Consider the following 12,858-nt stretch of genomic DNA (forward strand, 5'->3'; position numbering starts at 1 on the left):
GCCTCGTCCTCCTCATCCTCCTCCCCGTTCTGAAGCCTCGGCCTCGTCCTCCTCATCCTTCTCCCCGTTCTAAAACCTCGGCCTCGTCCTCCTCCTCGTTCTAAACCCTCGGCCTCGTCCTCGTTCTAAACCCTTGGCCTCGGCCTCCTCTCCATTCTAAACCCTCTGCCTCCTCCCCGTCCTCGTCCTCGTTGTCCTCCCCATTCTAAATCCTCAGCCTTGTCCTCCTCCCCGTTCTAAACCCTCGGCCTCGTCCTCCTCATCCTCCTCTCCGTTCTGAAGCCTCGGCCTCGTCCTCCTCATCCTCCTCCCTGTTCTATAACCTCAACCTCGTCCTCCTCCCCGTTCTAAACCCTCTGCCTCGTCCTCCTCCCCGTTCTGAAGCCTCGGCCTCGTCCTTCACCCCGTTCTGAAGCCTCGTCCTCCTCATCCTCCTCCCCGTTCTGAAGCCTCGGCCTCGTCCTCCTCATCCTCCTCCCTGTTCTATAACCTCAACCTCGTCCTCCTCCCCGTTCTAAAACCTCGGCCTCGTCCTCCTCCCCGTTCTGAAGCCTCGTCCTCGTCCTCCTCCCCATTCTAAACCCTCGGCCTCCTCCCCGTCCTCGTCCTCGTCGTTCTCCCCATTCTAAACCCTCATCTTCGTCCTCCTCCCCGTTCTAAACCCTCGGCCTCGTCCTCCTCCCCGTTCTGAAGCCTCGGCCTCGTCCTCCTCCCTGTTCTGAAGCCTCGGCCTCGTCCTCCTCTCCGTTCTAAAACCTCGACTTCCTCCCCGTTCTAAACCCTCGTCCTCGTCCTCCTCCCCGTTCTAAACCCTCGGCCTCGTCCTCGTTCTAAACCCTTGGCCTCGTCCTCCTCCCCATTCTAAACCCTCGGCCTCCTCCTCGTCCTCGTCGTCCTTCCCATTCTAAACCCTCAGCCTCGTCCTCCTCCCCGTTCTAAACCCTCGGCCTCGTCCTCCTCCCCGTTCTAAACCCTCGGCCTCGTCCTCCTCCCCGTTCTGAAGCCTCTGCCTCGTCCTCCTCATCCTCCTCCCCGTTCTGAAGCCTCGGCCTCGTCCTCCTCATCCTCCTCCCCGTTCTAAAACCTCGGCCTCGTCGTCCTCCCCGTTCTAAACTCTCGTACACGTCCTCCTCCCCGTTCTAAAGCCTCGTCCTCGTCCTCCTCCCCGTTCTAAACCCTCTGCCTCGTCCTCCTCCCCGTTCTAAACCGTCATCCTCGTCCTCCCTGTTCTAAACCCTCGTCCTCGTCCTCCCCGTTCTAAACCGTCGTCCTCGTCCTCCCCGTTCTAAACCGTCGTCCTCGTCCTCCCCGTTCTAAACCCTCGGCCTCATCCTCCTCCCCGTTCTAAACCCTCGGCCTCGTCCTCCCCGTTCTAAACCGTCGTCCTCGTCCTCCCCGTTCTAAACCCTCGGCCTCGTCCTCCTCGCCGTTCTAAACCCTCGGCCTCTTCCTCCTCCCCGTTCTAAACCGTCGTCTTCCTCCTCCCCGTTCTAAACCCTCGGCCACGTCCTCCTCCCCGTTCTAAACCCTCGGCCTCGTCCTCCTCCCCGTTCTAAACCCTCGGCCTCGTCCTCCTCCCCGTTCTAAACCCTCGGCCTCGTCCTCCTCCCCGTTCTAAACCCTCGGCCTCGTCCTCCTCCCCGGTCTAAACCCTCGGCCTCGTCCTCATCCTTGTCCTCCTCCCGTTCCCCTCCTCATTCTAAAGCCTCGGCCTCGTCCTCCTCCCCGTTCGAAAGCCTCGTCCTCGTCCTCCTCCCCGTTCGAAAGCCTCGTCCTGAAAGCCTCGTCCTCGTCCTCCTCCCCGTTCGAAAGCCTCGTCCTCATTGTCCTCGTCCTCCTCCCCGTTCGAAAGCATCCTCCCTTCATTCTGAGGCTGTGCCCTCAGGTCCTAGTCCCTCCTACCAGTGGAAGCATCACCTCCAGGCTTCCCCGTATTCTGTCAGTTTCAATAAATTTTTCCCCCCCCTCCCCCAAACCCCCTTAACTTCATTGAGTACAGACTCAGAGTCCTCAACAGCTCCTCATGTGACAAAGCCTTCATCCCTGGGATTATTTTTGTAAGTCTCCTCTGGACTCCCTCCAATGCCAGCACATCTTTACTTCGAATTGGGGCCAAATCTGCGCTCAGTATTCTGAATACAGTTTCACCAGAGCCTTGCACAATTTATCCCTGCTCTTCTATTCTTGTCCTCTTAAAATAAATGCCAACCTTCAAGATTGTTTAACTGAAAATCTAGAGTCTCTTTGTGGTTTAGATTTCTGAAGTCTTTCCCCATTGAGAAAATAGTCTACGTCTCTTTTTGTCCTTCCAAAGCATAACCTCACACTTTCCCATATCGTACTTGACACTTTCCTAGCCTGTCCAAGTTCTTTTGCAGAGTCCCCACTTAGAACATAGAACATTATAGCACAGTACATGCCCTTTGGCCCTCGATGTTGCATCGACCTGTGGAACCAATCTGAAGCCTGTCTATCCTACACAATTCCATTTTCATCCATATGTTTATCCAGTGGCTATTTAAATGATCTTGAAGTTAATGAGCCTACTACTGTTGCAGGTAGGCCGTTCCACGCCCCGACTGCTCTCTGAGTAAAGAAACTACCTCTCATATCTGTCCTATATCTATCACTCCTCAATTGAAAGCTGTGTCCCTTTTATGCTAGCCATCATCATCCAAGTAAAAAAGCTCTCACTGTACACCCTATCTAACTTTCTGATTATCTTATGTCTCAATGTTGGAGCAGGCTGAAGGGACTGACTGGCCTCTTTTTGTTCCTGATTTGTATGTTTAGACATTACTGGTAGGGCGTCAGATAATAGCTGTCAAAATATGGCTCTTAATAAAAGGAGGGAAAACAACTTTCATGGTAAAGCAATCTAGTAATATAAAAAATAGTTTCTACAAATTAAAAAAAAGCAGAACTTGCACAGTTAATGGCAGGCTCCTGGGGGTATTGTTGAACAGAGGGACCCGAGGGTTGCAGGAATATAGTTACTTGAAAGTGCCATCACATGGAGACAGGGTGATGAACAAGATGTTTGGCACACTTGCCTTCATAGATCAGAGCATTGTGTACAGGAGTTGGAATGCATTTTGCTAGCTATTTCAGAGTTGAGAGTTAGCCACATTGCTGCAGACCTGGAGTTGCATATAGTCCAGGCTAGATAAAGATGACAGATTTCCTTGTCTAAAGCACAGCAGGGATTTTTCGGTTCAAATCCAATCATGGAATTGAATTTTAATTATGTTACCGCAGCATTAGCCTTGGCTTCTCGATTACTAGTCCATTGACATTAGCACTATACCATTGTTAAACCCCACCAATGTGGTGTACTTGGATTTTTAAAAGCTTGATTAAGTGCTACATCAAAGGTTACTACACAAGAGAAAAACACACAGCATATCATGATGATCGGAATAAAGGATTGGTTAGCTGTCAGGAAGCACAAATTATGTATAAATAAGGATAAATCTTTTCAAATTATTGAACTGAACTCTGGTGTGTTCTTTCAGTTGTTGAAGTCTGAGGAAGATGCTTCATACAAGCCTGTGAAGAAGGCCTGTGTGCAGATAGTGGATAATCTGGTGGAACACATTCTGAAATATGAAGAATCCCTTGCAGGTAAATGGAAAGGAATGAAATGGGAATATAACTTGTCAGTCCTGTTAAATATTCTATCATAGAGGTATTGAGGCACCGATGGAAACCATTTTGGCCCATTGTGTTTCATGCCAACTCTTTGGAGAGTAATCCAGTCGATTCCCCTTTTCTCCCACCCTGCCTATATCCCTGAGCTTAAAGTTCATTTCCCTTAGGTCCCTGTCCAATTTAGTGTTGAAGTCAATCATTGTTTCCTCAAAGACCACCCCTTAGGTGGCGAATACTAAATAAGTCATATTTTGTGTTGAGACCATGCTTGATCTACCATAAATTTTGTTTGTTCTTACTGTTTACTGTGGAGGTCAGTCACTGAATACATTAACAAGGGGCTGCAAATGTACTTGAAACAAAAACCATGTACAAGTTTGTTACATAAGTGAAAAATCCAAACGATATTACTCTCTGCAAGGACCTTTTGAAGTCATTACAGATGTCATAAAGATTTAACACTTCTGTCTTAACAACAATCTCTGACATGCAAACCTCACTGAAAGGTTTCCCCTGTGACTGCACGAAACCTCTTTTGTTTTACTTGCATGCTATAAGTAGTTGTTTTTGATAAATTTTTGCATTCGTGTGATACAATTTTCTTTATTAATATGTCATATGGAGATCATTCAACAAGTTGCTTACTCAAATAATTTGCTTAATGTGATTCATAACTTTACTACAGCAGCTTTGTAGAATGTTTTCCTGTTTGACACTTTCACAGCCTTCTGTTTATGACTTAATTTTTGGCAATTCACAACTCTTCTCTCCATTCCCCCTCCTGCCAGTGCTGATTGTTTGGACTGTTGGTAGTAGAATCATAGAATCTCTACAGCGTGGAAACAGGCCATTTGGCCCTTTGGGTCCACACCGATCTTCTGAAGAGCATCCCATCCAGACTCACTCCCCCACATTATCCCTGTAATCCATATTTTGCATGGCTAATCCACCTAACCTCCACACCTTTGGACCTGGGCAGGAAACTGGGAGAGTGTCTGTGTGGAGTTTGCGCAGTTACCTGGAATCGAATCCAGATCCCTGGTGCTGCTAACCACTGGGCCACTATGCCACCCTCTGCTGTTAAAGACATCTTCTCTTTGAACCAACCTGCTCCTGTTCAAATGAACTTGGCTTCTTTTGGAGTGAACCTGACTAAACTCCCTTCTCTCTTCTCCCCTTAACTCTCGAGATTTGAAACCTCAAATCAGCAAACACTCTCGTTATTATCTATGGCTAGATATTTGGTCATCTAAAGTGACATGATTCCTTGGAAATGCTTTTTGGCAACTCGCTGTTCAAAATGACCTTCAGAACTTTATAGAATTGAAAACCAAATAAAATCTGCTTTACATCTAGTTCTCCACTTTTGAATCCAAATTTTCAAATACATTTATGAACCTTAATCAGACTTTTTCTACTTTATCAAAACTTGTGTAATCTAATGCCACCTATTAAATCTCCTGTCTATTTCCTTTACTTTAAAGAAAACAATCCTTGTTTCTCCAAACTACCTTCGTAGTTTGAGTCTCTCATTCTTGGAATCATTCCAAATTGTCCCCTCTTCCTAAAGTGTGGCGATCAGAACTGCAAATAATACCCTAGTCATGGCCCAACTTGAACTTTATCATGGTTCATTATAATATCCCTGCTTTAGTATTCAATATTTGTTTATGAATCCCAAAGCCCTCTGTGTTGACATTTTCTTTACTGTGTTGTGTTTGTGTCTGACTGGTGACTTGATTTTTGGCCCTTTTACTTGCCAGTTGTTTTGGTGATGTTATTTGATGGCCTGTACAGTACTTAATGTTGAAATGCACAGTTTTAATTGAAAGTTGTTTCAATTTGAGATGTACGTGGCTGTAAGAGTTATAGTGTTAATACAGCAATGAATATTCTCATATACTTATTGCTTTATTTGCAAATCTTCCCTTATAAATAAATAAATGTTTCCTGGAAGGATTTCCATTCTTTTTGTTCCGACTGTCATAGAATTATACAGCACTAAAACAGACTGTTTGATCCAACTCATCCATGCTGACCAGGTTTACCAAACTAAACTAGTCCCATTTGCCTGAGTTTGGCCCATATTCCTCAAAACCTTTCCTGTTCATTTACCAATCCAAATAGACCACTTCCTCTGGCGGGTCATTCCACATACACACCACCCTCTGTGTGGATAAAGTTGTCCCTCAGATCCTTTTCAAATCTTTCTCCCTCACTTTAAAAAAAGTCCAACAGGTTTATTTGAAATCACAAGCTTTTGGAATGCTGCTCCTTCATCAGGTGAAGGGACAAAGGAGCAGTGCTCTTGCAATTTGAAATAAACCTGTTGGACTAAAACCTGGTATCGTGTGACTTCTGACTTTGTCCACCCCAGTCCAGCACCAGCACCTCCACGTTTTATTTTAAAATGCCCTCTAGCTTTGAACTGTCCAACCATAGGGAAAAGACCTTTCCTATTCACCTTATCTGTGTTCCTCATGATTTTCTAACCCTCCATAAGGTTACCCCTCAACCTCCTACACAAGAGGAAAAAAAGTCCCTGCCTATTCAAACCTCCCTTATAACTCTCATCCTCCAGTCCCACTAACATCCTTGTAAATCCTTTCTATGACTTTCTATATTCTCATCCAAATTGTTTGTATAAATAACAAACAACAGTGGACCCAACATCGAGCCTTTTGGGAAAACTGCTGGACACAGGCCTCCATTATGAAAAACTCCACCCTTTGTCTCCTACCGTCAAGCTGATTTTGTATCTAATTGGGAAGTTCTCCCTGTGTCCCATGTGATCTAACTGTATTAACCAGTATCCATGTATGACCTTGTCAAAGGTCTTGCTAAAGTCCATATAGACAACTTGTAATGCTCTGACCTCATGTATCTTGCTGGTCCCATCATCAAAAAAACTCTTATCAAGTTTGTGAGGCACGATTTCCCATTCACAAGGCTACGCTGACTATTCCTAATCAGTCCTTGCCTCCGGCTTAGTTACATATCTCTGGCTTGACTTCCATATCGCAACCTTTTGAAATGTCTACTCTTGTCCTAAACTGCTTGTTCACAGGACACTTGACCATATTATCCACCTTTTCTAGATCCCTCATCAACCTCCCAGAATACATCAGGGTCCTTTTGATTTGGTTGCCTTCTCGCAAATCAATCTCCCTTGTCACAGCACAGGAACAGGCCATTCAGCCCACCAAGCCTGTGCCAATTCCGGTCCTCTATCTAAACCTGTCACCTATTTTCTAAGGATCTGTACCCCTCTGCTCCCTGCCCATTCATGTATCTATCCAGGTAAATTTTAAATGATGCTATTATGGCTGTCTCTTTCACCTCTGCTGACGACGCATTCCAGGCAACCACCTCTGTCTGTGTAAAGAACTTTCCACCCATATCTCCCCGAACCTTCCCCCCCCCACTCCACCCTTCACCTTGAGCTCGTAATTGGGAGAAAGCTTCTTGCTAGCCACCCTGTCTATACCCCTCATGATTTTGTAGACCTCAATCAGGTCCCCCCTCAACCTCTGTCTTTCTAATGAAAATAATCCTAATCTACTCATCCTCTCTTCATAGCAATCCTTTTTAACACAGTGACTTCTCCCCCATATTTCAATCAGATCTATTCTCTCTGATATCCTTCTCCCATATCTACTACTTGGCATTTGTCCATTCAGTATAAGATATGGGATATCCTGTCACATATCCTACACAGCATTGTACACAACTTTCTCTACATGTCCCATGCAACACTTATAGGGCAAATGTAGCACGCACAGTAAAGTTTGCTCTATACTGTCTTCATCAAACACTCCCAGGACATGTGACCTTCTAGAGGTCTATCAAACCATAAGGGGCATGGATAGGGTGAATAGCCAAGGCCTTTTCCCCAGGATGGGGGAGTCCAAAACTAAAAGGGAAAGATTTAAAAGAGACCTAAGGGGCAACCTTTTCACACAGAGAGATAGTACGTGTATGGAATGAGCTGCCAAAGGAAGTGGTGGAGGCTGGTACAATTACAGTATTTAAAAGGCATCTAGATGGGTTTATGAATACAAAAGGTTTAGAGCAATGTAGGCCGCATGCTGACAAATGGAGCAAGACTAATTTAGGATATCTGGTCGGTATGGACAAGTTAGAGTGAAGGGTCTGTTTCCATACTGTACAGTTCTGTGCTTCTGACAGGTACAGCATATAGCTCCCTCTACAATGCCCTCCCAAATTCCCACTCAGTCTGGGATTCATACCTTTGTGTCGTTTTACATTTCATGAATGGAAAGTTAACCTTTTTCAAAAGAAATTCTGTTTCCCAGACAGTGGTACCAAAGCTCTGCAACCAAACTTTCTGCTGAAATAATTTTGATTGAATGATGACTCTAGCAAAATTATAAGCTTAGTGGGCATAAGGTGCTCTGATTTCCAGTATTAACTCTTATTGTATCCCCACAGATTCGGATAGTAAAGGCATGAATACCAATTGTCTCGTGGCTTGTTTAATTACATTATACCTGTTCAGCAAAATCCAGCCTCATCTCATGGTAAAACATGCAATGACCCTTCAGCCGTATCTTACCACAAAGTGCAATGTGAGTATGGCTTTTGGATTTCACAACCTTGTGTTCAACTTTTCCTAACCATTTTGTTTAAATCTAGAGAATTATTAATTTGATGCATTTAGGAGTGTGTACAAAATAACTGTTATTGGTACAAAATTCACCCATAAGGTTGCGGTGCTTTAGATTCCTTTGTGATACATGCACTACTTGGTTTTGGACCTATAATTTAGCAGTAGCCTTGTTTCAGTAATTTGTAATATAATTTATAACTTATAAGGAAGAGGAATCCTTTTTGGGATTGTAGTTGATGAATAATGGAGTTCCAAAGGGGTCAGTGTTGAGACTATCTATCTTATACATTAACAATCTGGACAAGGACTGAGATCATTGTTGCTAAGTTTGGGCATGTCACAAAGATTAATGTAGCATTGAGGACATTAGGAGGCTTGGACAGGCGAGGAGAGTGAGCAAAGAAGTGGCAGATTGAATACAGTGTGGAACATTGAGGTTATGCACTTTTGTTTGAAGAATGGAGGTGAAGACTATTTTCTGCAAACTGAAATAACTCTATGAAGGCTGGTATCCTGTCCCCAAGTCAACCTTTATTTACACATGCATAGTACAAAACACTGAGCTAGCTAGTTCAGTGCCAGCTCCTAGAATGAACAGAACTCCTGGCACTTGGCAGCACAGTGATTCAGTGGTTAGCGCCAGGGACCCGGGTTCAATTCCAGCCCGAATGTCTGTCTGTGGAGTTTGCACGTTCTTCCTGTGTCTGCATTGGTTTCCTCCCACAGTTCAAAGATGTGTATTAGGTGAATCGGTCATGCTAAATTGCCCTTTGTTTCCAGGGATATGTAGGTTATGTGGATTAGCCTTGGGAAAAGATAAGGTGGGGGTGAGCCTGGGTGGGATGCTCTTCAGAGAGTTGGTGTGGACTTGTTGGGTTGAATGACCTGTTTCCACACTGAGGATTCTGAAGAAAAATTTCTGTTTATATCTGTCAGCCAGGACTCCCTGTTTGGACCAGGGTAACAGCCCCAGTCAGGGAACTCCTCCTATAAGGTCCACCTGACTGATCTTGTTCCAATCTCTACAGAAATACTTAGGAAATCTGAAGCACAAGGTGACTTGAGAGTTCTAGTTCAGGATTCTCTTAAGGTTAATATGCAGGTTAATTTAGCATTGTCACCGAAAAGTGCAGTAATAGAAAAGCGTAGCCAGTCAGGCAGCATCTTAGGAGTAGCAGAATCAATGTTTCAGGCATAAGCCCTTCATCAAGAAGTTGGTGGGGGAGTTGCAGATTGGGAGAAATGGCCTGATAAATAGGTGGGAGTTGTGGGCCTGGGGGTGGGGGGGCAGATAGTCGGGAAAGTGCAAGGTAGATGCAGAGATGGGGGGGATGATGATGGATGGAGCGGATAGGTGGGAATGAAGATGGACAGGTAGGATAGTTCAAGAGGGCAGTGCTGAGTTGGAGGGTTGGATCTGGGATGAGGTGGGGTAGGGGGAAGGGAGATGAGGAATCTGGTGAAATAAACATTGATACAGTGTGATTGGAGGGTCTCAAGGTGGAAGATGAGGTGTACTTCCTCCAGGCATCGGGTGGCTAGGATATGGTGGTGGAGGCGGCTCAGGATTTGTATGCCCTTGGCAGAGTGGGAGAGGGAGTTGAAGTGTTCAGCCACAGGGCAGTGACATTTGTTTGGTGCATGTGTCCCAGAGATGTTCTTTGAAACAGTCCATGTGTTGGCGTTCTGTCTCCCCCATGTGGAGGAGACCAGATCAAGAGCAACAAACACAGTAGATGGGGTGTTTGGATGTGTAGGAAAATCTGTGCCTGATGTGGAACGATCCTTTGGGGCCTTGGAGGTGAGGGAGAGGGTGTGGGCACAGGTTTTGCACCACCTGCAGCGGTAAGAGAAGGTGCTAGGACTGGAGGGTGGGTTGGAGGAGAGCATGGACATAACGAGGGAGTCATGGAGGGAATGGTCTCTGCAGAATGCTGATAGGGGTGGGGAAGGAAATATATCTCTAGTGGTGGGGTCTGACTGTAGGTGGCGGAAATGGCGGAAGATGATCTGTTGTATCCGGATGTTGGTGGTGTAGAAGGTGAGGACCGGGATGGGGTGGGGTGAGGGTTCTATCCTTGTTACGGTCGGAGCGATGGGGTTCAAGGGCAGAGGTGAGGGAAGTGGAGGAGATACACTGGAGGGCACTGCAAACCATGTGGGAGAGGAAATTTGCAGTCCTTGAAAGGAGGCCATCTGGGATGTTCTGGAGTTGAATTGCTCCTCCTGGGAGCAGATACCCTGGAGGACTTGGCAGTAAGGGATAACATTTTTACTGGAGGCGAGGAGGGAGGAGGTGTAGTCCAAGTAGCTGAGAGAGTCGGTGGGTTTGAAGTGGATTTGGAGGAGCAGGGGTGGGATGAGGCGTAGTCAGGTATCTATGCGAGTCGGTGGATCTCGAAGTAGATTTAGAGAAGGTGGTGGGAGGAGATGTAGTTCAGATAGCTGTGGGAGTCGGTGGGTTTGAGGTAGATATGAAGGTTCATTTGGCAGTTAGGAAGGTAAATGCAATGTCAGCATTCATGTAAAGAGGGCAAGTGTACAAGAGCAGAAATATACTGCTAAGGCTGTATAAGGTTATAGTCAGACTGCATTTGAAATATAGTAAGCAATTCCAGGCAATCTGTCTAGAGAAGAATGCGTTGGCATTGGAGTAGGTTTACAAAAATCATCCTGGGGATGAAGGGCTTGTCATAGGAGGATTGGCTGAGGTCTCTGGATCAGTACTCAATGAAATGTAGAATGGTTGGGGAACTCTCTTAGAAATTTACAGAATACTTAGAGAGCAGGATAAAGTGGATGTGGGGAAGCTGTTTCCACCAGTAGGAGAGACGAGGACCTGAGGGCACAACTAAAGAAGGGACAGTCCTTTACAATTGAGGTAAGGAATTTCTTCAGCTGGTCATTTATGCAGAATGCTGTGGAGGCCAAGTCTTTGAGTGTGTTTAAGACAGAGATAGCTTCTTGATTATTAAAGGGATCCAGGGGTTTGTAAGGAACATCCAAGAGGGTTTTCTAGAGCGGTATATTAATAGCCCAACCCGGGAAGGGGCCATACTGGACCTGCTGTTGGGAAATGAGCCCGGCCAGGTGGTTGATGTTTCACAGGGGGTTACTTTGGGAATCGTGATCACAATTCCATGCGTTTTAGAATACTCATGGACAAAGCTGAGTGTGGTCCTAAAGGAAGAGCGCTAAATTGAGGAAAGGGCAACTATACCAAAATTAGGCAGGAGCTGGAGAATGTAGATTGTGAGCAGCTGTTTAAAGGGAAATCCATATCCGATAAGCTTTTAAAGAGCGGTTGATTAGAGTTCAGGAGAGGTGTTATTCCTGTGAAAATGAGGGATCAAAATGACAAGGTTGGGGAACCATGGATGAAATTGAGACCAGCTAAGAGGAAAAAGGATGTGTACATAAGGTCTAGGCTATTGAAGACCGACAAAGCTTTGGAAAAATATCAGGAATGTAGGACCAATCTGAATCTAGGAATTAAGAGGGTTAAAAAGGGTCATGAGATATTTTTAGCAAACAGGGTTAAGGAAAATCCCAAAGCCTTTTTGTCATACATAAGGAGCAAGAGGGTAACTAGAGAAAGGGTTGGCCCACTCAAGGGCAGAGTTATGCATAGAGTCGGAGAAAATGGGTAAGATTCTTAATGAATACTTTGCATCAGTATTCACCGAGGAGAGGGACATGATGGATTTTGAGGTTAGGGATAGATGTTTGATTACTCGAGGGCAGGTCAGCATAAGCAGGGAGGAAGTTTTGGGTATTCTAAAAGGCATTAAGGTAGACAAGTCCCCAGATACAGATGGGATCTACCCAGGTTACTGAGGGAAGCGAGAGGAAATAGCTGGGGCTTTAACAGATATCTTTGCAGGCTCCTTGAACACTGGTGAGGTCCCAGATGACTGGACAATAGCTAATGCTGTCTCCTTGTTTAAGAAGGGTAACAGGGATACTCCAGGTAATTATAGACTGGTAAGCCTGAAGTCAGTGATAGGGAAACTGCTGGAGAAGGTACTGAGGGATAGGATCTATTTCCGTTTGGAAGAAAATGGGCTTATCAGAAATGGGCAGCATGGTTTTGTGCGGGGAAGGTCATGTCTTAGCAATCTAGTAGAATTCTTTGAGGAGATGACAAAGTTGATTAATGAGGGAAGGGATGTAGATGTCATATACATGGACTTTAGTAAGGTGGTTGATAATGTCCCCCATAGTAGCTGATGGAGAAGGTGAGGTCGCATGGGATCCAGAGTGTTCTAGCTAGATGGATAGAGAACTGACTGGGCAACCGGAGACAGAGTAGTAGTGGAAGAGAGTTTCTCAAAATGGAAACCTGTGACCAGTGGTGTTCCAAGGAATCCGTCTGGAACCACTGTTGTTTGTGATATATGTAAATGATTTGGAGGAAGGTATTGGTTGCCTGATTAGCAAATTTGCAGATGACACCAAGATTGGTGGAGTAGCAGATAGTGAAGGGAACTGTCAGAGCATACAGCAGAATATAGATAGACTGGAGAGATGGGCAGAGAAATGGCAGATGGATTTCAAGGCTGAGGCACTTGGGGTTG

At 45.5% G+C, this 12,858-nt stretch overlaps 1 protein-coding gene across 4 annotated transcripts in view; it reads left to right on the forward strand.

Annotated features, from left to right (window-relative positions):
• The window catches only part of LOC122556264 (nipped-B-like protein), a 536,293-nt gene that overhangs the window by 393,408 nt on the left and 130,027 nt on the right, over positions 1-12,858 (forward strand). For all 4 annotated transcript variants that reach the window (XM_043702895.1, XM_043702901.1, XM_043702914.1 and 1 more), the window contains 2 exons: positions 3,516-3,624; positions 8,104-8,240. In XM_043702895.1, the coding sequence (XP_043558830.1) occupies positions 3,516-3,624; positions 8,104-8,240 (246 nt within the window). The remainder of the gene's footprint in view (positions 1-3,515; positions 3,625-8,103; positions 8,241-12,858) is intronic.

The sequence above is a fragment of the Chiloscyllium plagiosum genome, chromosome 2 (genome assembly GCF_004010195.1).
Source record: "Chiloscyllium plagiosum isolate BGI_BamShark_2017 chromosome 2, ASM401019v2, whole genome shotgun sequence".
Lineage (NCBI taxonomy): Eukaryota > Metazoa > Chordata > Chondrichthyes > Orectolobiformes > Hemiscylliidae > Chiloscyllium > Chiloscyllium plagiosum.